Source organism: Drosophila persimilis, unplaced genomic scaffold (assembly GCF_003286085.1).
Source record: "Drosophila persimilis strain 14011-0111.01,24,50 unplaced genomic scaffold, DperRS2 tig00000766-arrow-arrow-pilon, whole genome shotgun sequence".
In the NCBI taxonomy this organism is placed as follows: Eukaryota; Metazoa; Arthropoda; class Insecta; order Diptera; family Drosophilidae; genus Drosophila; species Drosophila persimilis.
Genome location: NW_020825350.1, coordinates 1,088,162 through 1,105,683, shown reverse-complemented (window position 1 = coordinate 1,105,683; position 17,522 = coordinate 1,088,162). Strand labels below are relative to the sequence as shown.

Sequence of the window (17,522 nt, the reverse complement as noted above, 5' to 3'; positions counted from 1 at the left end):
TGAAAAAGGCAAGGCTCCAACTGGAGATCTCTTCCACCCTGTACCCTCCATCCGGTCCGGTCCCAATGGTCGGTCAATTTGATTTCTCGCTCGGCGAGAGCGTGGCTGGCGATGAAATTAGCAACGCTCCCCGTTTTGCATAATAACTCTTGGTCAGCACGGATGAACGGGGAGCGGATGGGCGGATGGGCGGATGGGCGGATGGGCGGGAGATGGAGGCAGGAGACTCGGGCTGGAGATGGGGACCGTGATTCAATTAAATCGTTCGACGTTTTCAAACCAAATAAAAATCAAAATTAAATTCATGCCGAGAGTTGAGCGGACACATTCAAGAGAACATTGGAATGGCTGGCAGTGGCTGCAAATGGGCGGGCGAAACAAGTGATATTGGACAGGGATTCGGATTCGGATGCGGATGTGGATATGGATGGAACATTCGATTGGCATTTCAATTTGATTTGCCGGCCATGGTCCGCACGGATATCGGCGTTTTAATGTGCGAATTCTTTGAATCAATTAATTTTCTGGTAGCGCTTTAGTGAGTTATTTTGATTTATTGGTTTTTTTTTTATACATATATATATTTTTGTATTTTCTATTGGGCTATGCTATGGCCATGGCCATGGGCACGGGGAGGCTTAAACTTTTATGAAAGCTCTGCACATTAATACAAATTCATTCAACGAAACAGCGCCAAAGATTGAATCGCAAATCGACTACAGTCCTATCTCAGTCCAGCTAAATTCCCAGAAGGGCATTGGCACAATGGCTTATTCAATTAGGGGTAGATATGGGATATACTGCAGACTCGTACAGTATGATAGTATGGTTGTATGGTTATGGACCTGCTCCACATATCATCATGGTGGGTTCCCAGTGGGCCAAAGCAAATTGATTTCAATTATGGTCCCCATTCATATTCATGCGTCCATAAATTCAGCAACATTTTGTTGCACTCTCGCGTCCATCCATCAATCAGTTAGTTCATCAAGCAATCAATCAACGGTGCAACGTGCCAAGTCTATCGCACTAATTTCATCAATTCAAACTGCAGGTGCAAGGCACATATTCGGTTCTATGCCACTCTGTCGATTCTGTTGCTCTAAGAGTAAATGGGAGACGTTATACATATGTGCATACATATGTGCGAGTATATACTATGATGGTCCCTTTTCCACTTTAAGTTTTATTCATTGAAATACCTATTTAAAACCATTTGGGCACGTTCTCCATGCAACGTATTGATATTCAGATTGTATTGTTTGGCCATTTTAAAATACAATGACTGAGCTCGAAAACTGTAAACTTATTCGCTCGTCCCCATCACGTATCGGTGTATTCCATTATTGCGTTTACCCCTTCTCTCCATTCAATCTAGAAACTCAGATTCGATAGGGATCCATCGCCACGATGTCTGCCACGAATCTGTCAATTTTAATGCAGTTTTTTGTTTGCTAAATGATCTATGTCCCACCTCGGATTGAAGCTCACAGCCCTTTCGACCATCTCCTTGCTGTTCGCGTCCCTGTCCCTGTATCCGTCCCTGTCCTTGCCCACATTCCATTCCCTTCAACCATCCATCTGGAGTGGCAATGGCTGAATGGCATTTTAAGCCTGGCCAAATGTCAATTTCGTTTTAGTCCGCCTTGGGGCCTGCATAAACTGTATCCATTCCGCCGATTTCACTGATTTGTGGTTCGGCATAGAAAGGGCTTTGGAAGTGGAAATGGAAATTATGGAAAAAAGCCAAAATTGGATAATTCTGGCCGAAATGTACATATGTAAAATTATAGCGATAGTTGGGCTCGTTTTGGTTTTGTAGCCACAAACCCATTGGAGGGTACCATTGGTGGGCTACCGCTGGTGGAGCTCCTGGTGTCTGTGTGTGTGTGTCTGACGTAATTTGATTTTAATAATGAAAGAGGAGGCGACCGACAAGAGTTCGTTTGCCTGTTTGCGGTTAATCAACTGTCCATCGCATAAATATTTTGATTGCCATGAAATGCCACTGGCCAAAACCAGCGTCAGGTTAGAGCCATTATGCCTTTGACAGGCATGTCCCCGTAGTATGCCCCAAAATGGGAAGAGCCACCATTTGCCGCAAAAATGACAATTAAAAATAATTTGAAATGCAGACACCCCAAAGCGCCAGGAGCCAGCCAGAGGCTGGAGGCGCCCAGAGCCCATCAGAATCATAGACATGGACAGGACCACAGATGAGGATGGAGCTCGAGAGCAGCAGCACCAGAAGCAGCGCATTTCATTAAAATTTCAAGTCGACTCAACTTTCGAGCCCACAGGAGGACAGCACTTGACAACAAGAGCCACAAGCACCACCACCACCACCACCACCACCACCAGATCCAGAGCCAGCTACAGCACCATCACCAGCAACACCATGTCCTTCACTTACCTACCATACCCCAGGCGTCTCCTCCACACACCACTCTATTCCACTCCACTCCACTCCACTCCACTCCAATCCGCTTCACTCTATTCCCGTCCACGCCCGAAGCCTCAACGAAAGCGCCATTTAAAATTAGTAAAAAGTTAAAGCCACAGCTGAACGAGAAGACAACATGAGCTGCCCTGCAATTAAATGGAAGCAGGCCGGGTTGAAGACTCCCGTGTGAAGCGAATTGTGGGTGCGCTCTCCCAAAACTCACCGAATTACAACTAAATTGAACAGAACACAAGTCTTTCTATTAATATGTCTACATACATATTAAATAAAAAATAGCGGTTTTGGAAAATGAACACCCAACCCCCAAACTTTTATCGCAAAAGAGCCATGAATGGGAAATATAGCCTTTTTGATTAAACATTAGTGGATCTGTAGATCTCTATAGAGAGTATCGCAGAGCATCGCTATAAATACGCTCAAGTATTAAATATGACTTACCGAATATCAGTTTAAAATAAAATCTTTCATCTCCCCATAGATGGCAAATGCAGCAATTTCAGAACGTGTTCCAAATTCGAATCGCTAATCTAAGACAAATATCTACAGGGTAGCTCTCCATGCTGCCTGTAGATGATTGTAGCCGTTTTCCTCAGTTGAAATTCAAAACCTCCTGCCAAAAGCTGGGTCTGGGTGCCCACATCGCAGGCTCTGGACCGTCCAATCCTGTCTCGCCATCTCCAAAGCCGTTCCTCCATTCACATCGTAGTCATAGGGATACTTTGGCGGTTGTATACTCCGCAGTGCCCAGTGCCCTCTGCCCACTGCCCAGCAGGGGTGTTTGTGTTCTGGTCTGCGTGGAGGCTTGTTCGCCTTTATCGCTGCCAGCAAATCGATTGGGTATCGATGCGGAGGGGCAGGGAAACCGGAAAGAGATAGGAGCTGCCTGGGTAAGACTGTACAACATGAAATATTTCAAATTTCTACAAAAAGCCACTCCCCCCAAGAGAAAACGCATTCGCTTTACTTTTCTTTTGTGTGTATTTTCCTTTTTTTGGTTGCAATTTTTCTTAATATTGAATTTCATTTATATCGGTTTATTGCATCTATGGGTAGCATGCATGCTCTCTCGGTTAGTTGCCTTACATACTTAGTTGCCAGCTGTCATTTACCGTTTTACTTAGTTGCCAGCTGCCATTTACCGTTAGCTATTTGTTCAAGGAGCGTTCCCTTGCCTTGCATTCGATCCGATCCGATTAGATCCGTTTTACTTAATTTATTTTCCTTCGTTTGGTTTAGTTTCGATCCTTTTGGCCTTTCAGCTGGTTTCTTGTTCTTGTTCTTGTTCTTCTTCTTCTTCTTGTCGTTTTCTATCTGCTTAAACACACATATCAGTTTAAGTTAGGTTTTAATAATAACTTAAGGTTAAATAACAATCACATTTATTTATTTTTTTTTGTTTTTTCGACCAAAAAAAAATTCTGCCCTGTCCTAACGTTTATATTTGATTTACGAGTAGGTAATCTTATTCATTTATAATATTCATAATATTTTTCTCATTGGCATTCTCTCACATCTTCTTCTTTTCATATATTTGTAATCTTTTTGTAATATATTTTTTTTTTATTTTGTAATTGTCAATAAAACAATTTGAACAAACTTAAACAACGAAAGTGGTTAATCTTTAGTCAGGGATTATGTTCCACCTAAAAAGTGCCATCCGAATGGGATCTGGTCTACTGTATCGGATCCGCTGCATTCGGGGCACACATGCATATTCTCGTATAATTCTCACTACTTACAAAGTACGTTCCACTTGCAGTGCACGGCTCTTGTTTCATTCTCCCGTTCCAGCTCGGATACGAGTAGATGTCTCCGCTTGGTATATACCATATTTTTAAGAAGTTGAGTTTCTATAGTTTATAATTCATCCATAGTACACTCGTAAATGTATATACTAAAGTTTATAGGTGTTTATATTATTTATATTGGGCAAATAGTATATTGAAAAGTTTCTCCTTTTACTACGATAATTTACCAATTGCTTAGGTCTATGTCGGTAGCCATTTAATTTGCATTAGCTGCGAGTCGAAGTCCTCTTTTACACACCCACACACGGACTAAAAAATATACATACACATACATATTTTGACTATACGTACATATTTCTAAGACTAACTTGGCTTTTCTTGTGTTGTTTGTTAAAAGGTTACATACATGAGTATTCCGCCGCAATCACCGGATCGGATGGGCATTGTATAAATGGTTCGTTTCTCTTTGTAAATTGTGTCGGTTGGCCACAAAAGTTCGGCACATTTGATTTCTATCAAGTGGATTGAGATGGGAAACGCAAAAAAAAACCTTATATCTAAATAGCCATAGTCGCGATATACGACTATTCTAGAGTGCTCTGTGCCTAGCCGTTTTAGACACAGTGTCCAACTCATAATCGATATTATTTTGGAATACTGCAAAAGCGTTGGAATCGAATTCATCTAGCATGCCTTTCTACCAATACACTGATCACCATTATAGCCCTTGACATTCGTGATTCAATTGGTTCAGATTCCGGGAAATATTCCGGGAGTTTTGGGGAAACCGTCTAGTAGGCTGCTTTACGAGTTCTTACGAGGAACCCTCTCTAAGGAATATTCGCTGAAATTCGTAGATTGAAATTGTTCTTCTTGTTAGAAACGAGTCCAATTTCAGCACATGGCTCAATTCAAGACTAAAGATTTAACCATTTGCAAAGCATGAAAGGCATTGGCAATGTACTTTCTACTGATAGGCTATGGTACTTCCATAGCGAATTAAAGAGATCTAGCTCTTGGGAAATCTGAGTCCACTTGGAAATGTCAAGAGAGCCCAATTGAAACCAATTCATTATAAGAGCTATTGCTCAGACTAGGCTACCTAACGGATTTTTTAACCGCAAGCTTACACAACGCTGAGCCTACGTCAATCCAGGAACATGAACGAACATTAACAATGAACAGATTAAAATAGAGGAAAATTAAAAGCCCTACTCTATTGAAACTTCTGACCAAACTGATCCCTCTCTTAGTTGTTGGCCCGACACAGAGCACCTTTTGAAGTATGGCAATAGACATACAAATCGAAACTAATTCTGCTACAATTGTGTTTCCCTCATTACTATTTGGCATTTCTGTGTGTAAATGATTAAAACTAATTAATTATGCATTATTACATACATACATACGAGTACGAGTACGAGTATCTGTAATTATTCTGTTTCGTTTCGTGCTGTTTTGCTTTGCATATTTATTAGATTCATGCCTTATCGGTTTCCATTTGCATCTGCCTGTTTTCATTGCATTTTCCGCCACGTTTTTATCGTTTGCTTATATCATAGATCGAATGGATACTTCTGTTAATGTTATATTTTTCTCTCTTTAGCTATGGTAAGGATAAACATTTAAGTACGCGTTAGCCCTTCCCCTCCCCCCAAAAGGTGAGAAGAGTGGGCTTGGTGTGTGTTTTTGGGGTTGGGGTCGGGGGCGGGGGAGGGAGAGGGAGAGGGTGGCTCGGACCAGCCACAAAAAGACAAACAATTAATTATGATTTATTTATATTATTCGCGTGTAATTGTTATTCGTAATATTTGAAAATCAACAAACTTTAAAGTGGAAACTTTCTATTATTTTTTTTGTTTTCTTGTATATTTTAATTTAAATATTTCACTTTCCCCACTTGGAGTTCGGTTTCACTTTGTTTTTTCTTTGCCACCGTTTGGGATATTATCTTAAGTATTTCTAGTATTCCTTACACCCTAGAGGGAACTATTCGCGCTTTGAGATCTCTACGAGGTCCGATGCAAAAAAAACGCTCCTCCCTTCTTCTGTTGCTGCTTCTCTCTCACAGGATCTTCGGGAATCATCTCTTCTATCTCTGATCTTACCTGGCCTTTCTTAACTGCCGTTCACATCGACCACAGCCAGGGTATGGAGGCCATTGGTGAGGCCGTTGGAGCCATAGATTACGCCCGTGGTCGGTGACTGTGGCGACGGTGGTGAAGCGGGCGGCGTTAGGGTGGCCGGCTCCTCTGGACCACTATTGTCGGAGGAGACCTTAACCATCCCGTTCCCGTTCCCGTTGCTGATGATAGCCTGGGACTTAAATGCTGTCCCATCTTTCTCCTTCTCAGCTTCTTTCTTTGGCTTTCCATTGGTGGTGTCGGCTTCGGCTAGAGGCGGTGGTGGCGGTGGGGGCAAAGAGTCCAGTTGGTTCGACTCGATGAGAGAGAAATCGTTCAGCTCTTTGATCTCCTCGGTGGATGGTGGGGCCGGCAGACTCATGAGACTGTCGTAAGTGTTCTCGGGTTCGAGATCCATTTCGGCTACGATTTCCGGTTCCTGTTCCGGCTTGGCTTCTTCATTTAGCTCAAACTGGGTCTCCGACGGTTTCTCCGGCTCTGGTTTAGTCTTCATCTCTGGATCCGGTTTGCCCTGCATCTCCAATTCGGGTATTTTCCCAGGACTTAACTTGATCTCCGAATCTATCTTAGACTCTGTTGTTAGCTCCGGGTCTGTCTTCTGCTCTGGATCTGTCGCTTTCTCTGGTTGATTTTGCTCATTCGTTTGCTGCTCCTCACTGTCGTTCTTAGTCTCAGGCTTTTGGGTATCCAAAACTACAGTCGGGTCATTCTGCTCCCCTCCGATGGGGCCTTGGTCATCCTCGACGTGCTCCTTTGGCTTGATAGATGGCAATATTGGCTGGGCTGTGGGTGAACTGGTGGCATATCCAGACTGTTCGATGACATATAGCTCCTGGTTGCCGTAGGAGTAACGCTTGTTGGAATCGGTCGATGAGGTGGAACTGAGATCGGACTGGGAGAGTCCAGTTTGGGCGATAGCGATAGCCCCCTCTTGGTGTGGCCTGGCAGCATCCTCCAACATCTGCTCCTCCGCCTCTTCGATGAGATGGAGGACCCCGACTCCAACAGTGGGATTGGATGGGGCTGGGATAGGATTGGCGAAATCGCTGGGTGGGGCATGGATCTGGACCTGCTCGTGGCTAGGCGGAAGGGTCTGCTCGTCCACTATTTGCAGACCGTTGGCCTGCTGAAGTTTGGTGTCGAAGGGCAGGTCGGTTGTCTCGGGAACGGCGCCGGGGATGTCAGCCGCCTGCTTGGAGTCGATGCCGCGCGCCACTTCTACCACAAAAACTCCGTCCTTGTCCGTGTGCATCTTCGTCTCTCGCGCGTTCCTCGAGATGTCCTGCGAACGATAGTGGGGATTGAATGGGTGGTGAAATGAAAGATGGTGAGCTGGATACCAAAAGCAAGTGCATTAACAACATGCAGTCAGCTACAACAACAACGAGGAAGAGATATGGTGGCGAGAAGCGGTGGGAAACACTGGGAGGTGGAAGACAGAGAGTGAGAGAGAGAGAGCGACATAGGTCGGTGAGGTGACAGAGCAGACAAATCGGGTGGCTGCCATGCGGAAAGTGTCGAAAATTGCATTTGCATACGCTTGTGGCATGCTCACAGACACCTTACCAACCACTCAAGGAAACAAGAATACCATAACATCGATTCACACACAGATACTCGTAGATGGATATTTTTGGGGTCCTGGGTTTTGGAGCCTCCCGTGACAAAGGGACGACACTTGCCTGGTGTTTCGGAATCAAAGCTGTCCGGCGTATGACGGCCCGCAGGTCCCCACGATGAGCTGGTACACACGGCCAGGCCAACCCCAGGACTTTGATGGCAAGGACAAACCAGGTTAGATGGAATAAAGAGTACAAGAACACCACATATTTAGGGATAGATATGATTGCTAAACAGGGAAACAGGATAACACTGATCAATTTAAGATTACTGAAGGTCAGGGCTTACAGCAACCAGAATGAACCAAACAGGAGGAGACAGGACAGGAGAACAGCAAGTATTCAAGGAATACTAAATGAGAAGAATATAAATACGTTAAAGAAGGAAAGCGTGACACACGGATTTAAAGATACTCTGAAGAAGGAATAAATATGAACCGAAATAGAGACAAACGGAAAATGGAAAGAACGCCGAAAGATTCCGAAACGAAGGGAGAAGAGGGAAAGACATCCAAGACCTTGTTGAAGGTAAAAGATTAAATATTAAATTAAAAGAAATTGGAACAGACAGGCAGAGATAGGGAAGAGCAACTCACACACAACACGGAAGGAAGAGCAGGCAGGAAGGCAATACGCATCGACACACAGCAAACAAAGTATATCGACGAGAGAGCGAGACAACCAGAGTGTATTTGGAAAAGAGACAGCAACACTTAGACACTTAACAGGAGAATGAAACGAACAAACAACACACACAACAACGACAACCAAAACAATTACAAAGTGCAGACAATACACACGAAAGCATACAATATGGACAAAGAGAAAGAGAAAGAGAAAGAAATAGAAAGAGAGTATTGCTAGCTAATGGCGCTATCGGAACTGGAGCTTCGTTGTGATCAATCAATGGTTGAAAAGCGGATATAGACCTGCACTCGGGGTTTCCCTTGATAACTATTTGCAGTTCTACGTACAAGCTAATGACCAATATACTAGCTATAAGTCCACCTCATCCGAATCGATGGTGTTACATTTATACTATATGTCTACTATATTACCTGAGTACCCTACCCCAACCGATACTCTATCTTCCTTATCCATACTCTTGTGCGATACCCGCTTTTATCGATGTTGAAGTGCGATAACAGCGAGGTAGACGCCAACGCTCTCTCTGTGATTAAAGAAAAAAGTTATATAAGAGTGTTAAGAAAGTTGTTTAATCCGCTCCACATATAATACTTTGGTCCACTAACTTCCGTATAACTAAGTTCGTCTCGCAGAAGTGCATCCGATGAATATCTTATATACCATATACCAAATCGAACTCTAATCTCGATCTTATAAGAGCTTAATGTAAAATATCTGTATGAAATGAACTAATTAAATCCCATTCACATAAAATACTCTTCTTCATGTATTCTATTTTGTACTCCACTCCAGTCCACACAAGACACCATAAACTACTCCAGCTCTTTCATAACTGTGTGCTATCTGTCAATCCTAGACAAGGAAAAGCACAGTGACAGAACAACGACAACATCTACAACATAGACTGTGAGAAACAGAGACGGCACGCTTGACAGCTGATCAGCGGCTAACGAACTGAACGGACTTACGTGTCGCTCTTCGGTGACAACAATGAGATGATTATCTTTGAGCGTCATCTTGGTGACGGAGCCACTGGGAGCAATGACATTACTCCAGTCACCACCTTCATCGCTGCCCATCGTTCCCCAGATCTCTGGCATCTCAAATCGAAACTCGAGGTTCTCTAGACCAGAGCCCAGCTGATGGCCCAGACTGGACTTCTCACTGTTCGATGGCCTGGGATACGAACAGGAGGATGTGGTGGCGGTGTTGGATATGGATGCGAAGGCGGATGCGGAGCCAGACGATGCTGAAGATGTGGCAGAGAGTGTTGACTGCAAAAGGCGAAGGCAAGGCACGCTCTCAGTACGGAAGGGTATATGTATACCCATGTACATATGTAAGTACATACGTATTGCAATGACGATATACAAGAATTTCGTAGCCTCCTCTATTTACAGAGTTTATCAAAGAACGTTATTAAAAGTTTTCACCTAATATTGAAACTAATTGAAACATTCCACATATATGATCGCTTTTTAGCCCTATGAATATCAACGATGATATATGCATGTTCTCAATAGTTATATCGATATAGACGCATGATTTCTTGATATTATTTGCCATTCAAATACATATGTACATACATCTGAATAGACCAAAGTGAAATGCATACACCTGCTCTCTGCACCTGCTCCTTCACAATTATAAACATACATATGGCGCTTTCTCTATCGCACACATAGGAGAGTACGAGTACACACAGAAAACCCTCTCCCCACACAAGCATCAAGTGAAGACGTTTTATTTAATTTCGGGATCAGTTTCAGGATTGAGAGCCAGCCCACCATTAACTGCAGTTTAAGTTTTAATTTCGCTGGGCTCCGCTTCGGTTTCAGCGGGAGGAGCCATAAAATAACTAGCGGAAATTTCTGCCATTGTTTAATTTTGTTGAGAGTTTTTGAAAAGTGCAAGGCTGGGACAGTGGCTGGGACCGTGGCTGGGACTGTGGCTGGGACTGGTGGAGGGACCGGGGCTATGAGAGCGGCAGTGCATCCATGGGAGCTTGGGACTGGACTAAGTTTAAGGCACTCGCTGATGGCATTTGCTTTAAAATTTCAACTTTCAGCTCCCGAAAGAGACGTGCGGATAGGAAGGGGCACAGGGGCACAGCTCATTCAACTTTCCTCTCGATGAAAGACTTACCTCATTCTTGGAGTCCTTGCCCTGCTCGCTGTCATCGCTACGGGCGCCGCACAGCCCCTTTCCGGCGGGTTTGTTCAGCATATAACTGCAAGGAAGAAAGAGCGAGAGACAGTCAGTGTGTGGGTGAGTGAGATGGATTGAGTGTGAGGTGGCGCGCGGGGGCGGAGGCGCGAAAGCTGTTAAGCAGCTATCAGCTTTCCCGCAGATTTTTGGCCAGACTTTCTAAAATCCAATGCATTTATAATGATGCCGCGACTCGAATTAACATTTTGTTGCCTACTTTGCGGCGGCGCCTGCAATTACCCAAGCAATACACACAATATATGAATACCCTTACTAAAAGAAAGGCATGCAAGATGCGGAAGGCGGAAGGCCCCCCCTAATGGAAAGTGGAAAATGCATTATTAAATGAATCGCATCCATTCCCATTCCGTTTCCCACGTTATTTTCTGTATTCGTTAATCAGAAAAAAGTTTCAAAGAAACATGAATCGGTTGAAGTATTTCCGATGAATTTGTGGTAATTGAATTTCTACATTCTACACAGGACAAAGTTATCGTTTTCAAAATGGAACTGTGTTCTGTTACCCAAGAGACTCTCTGTGATTTCTAGTCCCTGCCCTACTCCCTCATAAAAAGTTATAAGTTTTTAAATAAAATGTTTATAGAGAGAGAGAGCCACCCCTCTTTGATTTCCCATTCGATTCCATTTAATTATTATTAAATTCTGTCTTTAAATAATAATATTCGTAGAGTACTCGCCATTGTACCTCCCATCGCCGTTGCCTGGCTGCCGCGTAATGCTATTGCCACTCAACGAACTTCAAGTTGCCACACGCACAACTAATTTCTCGTCTCGAGAGTTTATTGTGCAATTTCCTACCACACACACACACACACACACACACACTTACACATGCACGCGAAGTATTCTGCCCGCCGTGTCCTGCTCAACAAGAAAGAAATAAGGGAAATAAATTGTGTATTTCCTTTTTATTTAGACTGTGGCTTTTCGTCGCTGGCACCTTTTTTGAGGGATGGGCGTGGTGTAAGGTCATTGACGGTTGGGTGGCGGTTGGCGGATAACAAACTGGCAACGTTTGCGGCTACCATTTGCCGTTTTATACGTTTTTCGTGTGGCTTCAGGGGATGGGAATCAGGAGCAGGAGTAGAAGCTGAGGCTGAGGCTGAGGCTGAAGCACCTCTCTCAAACAGCCTGCCTTGTTAGCTCCTGGCTTCTACATCATCTGTGGATGTGTCTGCTTCAAGTGTGTTTTCGTGTGCGTGCGGCGACTTCCGCTTCCGGCCTTGCCGATTCCGCCGCGTTGATTTGTTGCTCCTTCATTTTTGGGGATGCGCTTACTGACTCGACTCGACTCGACTCCCTCTCTAATCCTAAACTCCCTCAGTTATTCCCATTCTTGCTGCTCCCATTTTGCCTCGCATTTAGTGCCCAGCATGTTTATATGTACATACATACATATATATTTTCCGTCCTCATCCACATCCACAGAAGTAGCTTCTTTCAAACCAATTCGCATTTAGGTGGTGTGCTCAAGATTTATACGAGTATGTATGTGGATACTGAAGGGCACCGGCACCGGCACCGGCACCATGAAGAAGGCTGCGGGTGATAAAGGATGTGCGTTCCTGGCATTGCGTCAGTCACTCTCCTACTCAGCCCTTGCCCCCAGAAGTGCCATCCAACGCCACCATCCCCAGTCGCCGTCACAGATTTGTCAATGTTTTGTTGCTGCCCTCGCCTTCTGCTGTCTGTCGCTGGCAATGCGAGAAATAAAATGCCATGGGTGAAGCTGATAAATGCGATTTGCCACGCCTTTGCTGCAGCATACGGCACCGGGTGGTTTGTGTGGTTGGGCGGTTACCTTAAGGGTTAGGACTGGGGTCAGGTGGCGGCAAATTGCTTTAAATTGAGTGCATTCTCTTGGCCTCAGAAGTAGGCAACAAATTTGAGCAAAAACTCCGTCGGAACAGAATCCTTTCAACCGAACAGGAAAGAAGATGGATGGGGGTTAAGGAATTTCTCAAGGCTAAGACCCACACCACACCCGTCTAAGCTGGCTCTCGTTGCCTCTGGCATTTTATGGTGGATTTGGCTGAGCTTTTCATACGCTCCCTGGTGCCTGTTCCCTGCTCTCTGGCACTTTGACGGCAATTCCTTGCAATTATTTTTGATTTGTGGACGACATCGCTGTCTAAGCTGATTAGACGCCACACAATTAGCCCCAGACCAGGAAAGGCCAGCCGAGCACAAGAGCACAAGTGGCAAGTACAGTCGGACCCAGGAATGATAGTCGTCTGTTCGATGATAGTTTCTGCAAGCCAAATTACTGCTAAGTCCTCTTCATTCAAAAAACACAATGCTAAAATTTGCATTTTTAATTTCTTCCAATAATAAATCAAATTTAAGAACAAATTAAAATGAAAATACACAATTTATGACACTATTCATTTTAATTACTCAACAAATCAGATTCCATTCAAACAACAGCCACGATTTAAATATAAATTTTAATTACTATTAAAACAGACCAGTAAATAAACTAAAGGCCGTACTGAAACATTCTAGTCAAGTTTTTGGCTTCCAATACATACATACATACTAGGGTGGAAGCCCCCTGCACACTCGCTTCGCTCGCTCGCGCCGATATGAGTAAAATATCTGATGGCGACCCACAACTTTTTGTATGTATATATATCCATACAAGCAAATTTACTGGTCAGAGCAATTGTAAATATCAAAACTTTAGGGGAATTCTCTTTTTGCAATAGAAATGTGTTAGTTTTTTTTGAACTATCAATTTTTGTTTTTTGCCAACGTTCCCTAATTTGTTCGCTAATGTCAATATGTTTTAGAGACAAGGAACCAATCACCTATTTTTGCATACGACGAATGTCTGTTTAAAAACCGAATTAGGTGTACTCGTAATATAGATGTACAGGAATCAAATGTGGAATCAACTATAGTCCCAAATGCTTACCGAATGGCACAGTACATGGAGATCAGCAGGGCCGAGGGTAGAATGACAATGACGAGGCCCATGGAGACGGCAAAAAGATTGAGATAACCTGCCATTCAAGAAAAAATAAACAAATCCAAATGTTAGATGATCTTCTATACTTAGAGTCCCTCTCCCCAAGGGGTACTCACCGTCAAAGTCGTCCAAATGGTCCTCGGACAGGGCTGTGACATTGCTCATCGCCTGCCCACTGCCAGCGCCGCTAGAGAGGAGAGGGGCCATGGCCGAGACGGACCCAGACCCAGCCTCTCCCCCAACCGAAACGTTCTCGTTGTGCTGCAGCAGAGTGGCGTTTACAAGCTCCGCCATGGGGGGTTGCTCTCGGTGCAGATGACTCACAGCCGAATGGCGGGGCTGATGATCCTGTCCGCGACCCGGGTGGTCACCATCCTGTAACTGGCGATGGGATGGGCTCTCGAAGGGATAGGAACCCTCAACGCCGTCGAAGCCGCCGCCTGCCCCATCATCGATGAGATCTCCTCCATACTGGATCGAGCTCTCAATCACATCCGGATCACTGTCGACGCCTATGCCCATGCCGATGCTGTTGCTCTGGATGTCATTCTCGTAAATGCCCATCCCACCCAACTCTCCGGGCATATAGTCGATCTCCTTTAGTTCGATCTGTGGTGGCAGCTCCCCGATCACGGGCACTCCAATGGCCAGATCAGGCAGCACGGCCGGCTGAATGATGATGTCTGACTGGGGTGAGCTGCCGCTGCCTCCTCCCAAGGGTGCCTGGGTGGTGCTTGCACTCTGCGGCTGCTGCTCTACTTCGATAACTGACTCTCCCACGTAGGTGACATCCAGAGGTGGAGCTCCATCGCCGCTGCTCGGACCCGTACTGCGGAAGATTTTCAAAGCATCGGCTGTGTTGTGCACAGGCGAGAGAATAATGTCCTCCTCGTATCGAGGCGTGGCTAGGGAGGATCGCTGCTGTTGCAGTTGCTGTTGCTCCATCACGTAGCTGGCCGGGAAGAACTGGTTCTCTAGCTGGAACTTGCGCTGCTGCTGGAGCTGATCACTTCCAGGACTGCCCGTGGGCAGGGATTCGCCCACCTTCACCTCCGTGTTGGAAATGTAGAAGATCGTGTCAGAGTCGCGATCGATGCTGGGCTTCCGTGGGGGCGGTGGGGGGGGCGGAGGTGGTGGTCGAGGCACGCCTTCACCTTCTTTGAGGTCTGCCATAAAGAGCTCATCCGCATCCTGGAGCTGGGGCGGACGCACCGCAGGAGGGGGATTGGCTGCCGTATCCGAGCGGAAGGTGAATATCGGATTAATGTGCTCGCCACTCGACGAGCTCTCTGTGCTGCTGTTGTCCCCGTTGCCGCTATCGATGATCTCCACCACGAGAATCTCGTCGCTGGGCTTGCTCGACTTCAGCTGCGGCTGCGGCTGGCGGTAAGAAAACTCCAGATCCTCGCTCTCACTGCCAAAGGCCTCGGACACGTTGATGTGGATCTCAATGGCCGCCGGCTCGGGTTTACCCAGAAGCGATCCACCCGAGGCGGGCTGAGTGGAGACATCGGCGCGGTCGATCACATATTGGGTGAACCGCTCCTGGGGCGGTCCCACTGGTGGTCGAGGTGGTCCGGTGGTGCCCGACTCCGCCTCCACTGGCAGCGGATAGTAGCCCTCGTTGTCGCGGAAGTTGGTCGATGCCACAATGGAGTCCACCGTGGAGTCATACACCTCTATCTGTATGTCTGAGATCTTAGACTCTGTGCGCGGTGGCGCCGGGCCGGAAAGCTCTAGGCCACCGCTCATGGGCATGGGTAAGCGAGTGGTGCTGGTCTGTATCTCAGGCACCTGGAAGACCGTGGTAGACAGCACCGAAATCGACGATATAGAAGCTGGATCGAGTGTGGGTGTGGCTGTTTCTGTAGTGCTGCTGGGGCCAATGTTGGCTGGCTCCGTATTCTTCTCGAGCAATGACGTCGGCGCCAGGATCTCCACAATACGTCCGTCGCGCAGCTGGGACTCGATTGAGGCAACGTGCTGGTGGTTGGGTGGATGTGGTTTCTTCAGCGGATGCACCACACTAAACGTTTTCTCACCCATGAAAATCGGACCCAAGTACCCATTGTGCACGGGCACCAGGACTGGCTCATGTCCCGTTCCGGAACTGGAATCATCACCGGAGCTGGAGATGGGAGTTGGTGGTTGCGGGGCGGTGATGCTGCTCGCACTACTGCTGGTGGTGGTTGGGATCCTTTCCATTTCCGATTCAATTGCGGTTGTTGCCGTTGTCGTTGTTATGGTGGTTCTGGTGGTTCTGGTGGCTCTGGTGGATTTGCTTGCTCTGGTCTTGCTTTCCACGGTGGGTGAAGTGGTTGCGGTGGCTGGTGTGGGGAAATGCTGCTGCTGCAGCTGCTTCTTTCTGGTCAGCTTGAGGCCGTCGTGTCCACTGTTCATGGGTGGGGCCTCTGTGTGCTCCAAGTCCATCAACTGCACCACCGCCGGTGGCTGCGGCAAGTGGTCATCGCTGTCTATTTTTGTTGTTGGTGTTTTTCCAGTCGTTGCATTGCCCATAAGTGTGATCTTGGTGGTTCTGCTGCTGGCGGTGCCAGTCTCGCTGGGAAAAACGGCTGGAGGTTTTATGTTTGTCTTTGGCACTTTTTTGTCCAACTCTAATCTTCCCGTGACGTCTGGCAGCTCGGTGGGAGTGCTCTCAGGTGTGCTGCTGCTGCTGCTGCTGCTACTGCCTTCCTTCGGTGTTGCGTTGGCGGTGGTTGCCTTCACAACCAGGGCGGGCATGTCGCCTTGCACCCCAACCCGCAAGTGGGGCTGCTCCACCGCTACCTCCGATGTGGGCGCTGCTCTGCTACTGAGTGCAGCTGTGGCCAGCAGGAGGAGCACCCACAAGGTGCTTCCCTGGCTGCCACGCCCTCTGCTGCCGCCCAATGCAGATGGCATGCTGCTGCGGTTGCCGCGAACGATTCTGCTGCGGTTGCTGCTGTTGTTGGCGTCTCTTGATTGCGTTTTCGGGAGGCTTGAGGAGGCTCGCTTCTCACGCTACTCGTACACTGCTTACCCTGCTTCTTCTCCTGCACTCTACTGCTTGTTCTCTGTCTTGTTTTTGTCTTGTTTTGTTATGTAAATTTAGTTTTGAGTTTTCTGCGCTCGTGAAAATCTGTTGGCTGTTCTTGGCTGGTTTTGCCTTTGGCACTTAATTTTCCCTTTTGCACTGCTTGCTGTAGCTGCTGCTGCTGCTGCTGTTGTTCTTGCTGTTGCTGGCACTTGGCATTGTGTTGTGGCTCTTGAGGCTGACTGGCATCATCATCTTCTTCAGCATCTTCTCCGCCATCAGTGAGCAGTGAGCAGTGAGCGTGCGCGTGCCCCTCCCGAAAGCGTTGCTGCAGCTGTTGCTGGTTTCCCCTCTCGATTGCTCAGTCGCCGCTGCAGCGCCGCGACTCCGTCGGTTGAACAGTTGCTGGTGGTGCTGCTGCTGCCACTTCTGCCCGGGGTCAGCGCCGGCCTCGTTGTCTTTTTTGGCTCACAAATATGTTGTTGTAAAGAAACAGAGAAACCTTCCTTCTTTCGGGGCTCTCCTTCTTTCTCCTCCTGTTTCCCTTTCGCTTTTGGCACTTAATGGAAGGCGAATGTCGACGGCGCAGTCTCTGCTTCTTATGTCCCTTTTCTTGTGGATCTGATCTGCTTCGCGCTTGGCTTTTTCTGCCTTGTCTCTCGCTGTCTCTTGTTCAGCTTCTGCCG

The 17,522-nt window shown here is 46.6% G+C and overlaps 1 protein-coding gene across 1 annotated transcript; it reads right to left on the bottom strand.

Moving 5' to 3' along the window:
* Nucleotides 1-5,962: 5,962 nt before the first annotated feature.
* On the bottom strand, nucleotides 5,963-16,793 carry LOC6600458. Its single transcript, XM_026992622.1, has 4 exons — nucleotides 13,940-16,793; nucleotides 13,770-13,857; nucleotides 10,769-10,853; nucleotides 5,963-7,638 (listed from the first exon to the last, which is right to left on the bottom strand). The coding sequence occupies exons 1-4, from the start codon at nucleotides 16,722-16,724 to the stop codon at nucleotides 6,331-6,333; spliced, it is 4,266 nt and encodes a 1,421-aa protein (XP_026848423.1). The 5' UTR covers nucleotides 16,725-16,793; the 3' UTR covers nucleotides 5,963-6,330.
* Between the last annotated feature and the right edge of the window lie 729 nt (nucleotides 16,794-17,522).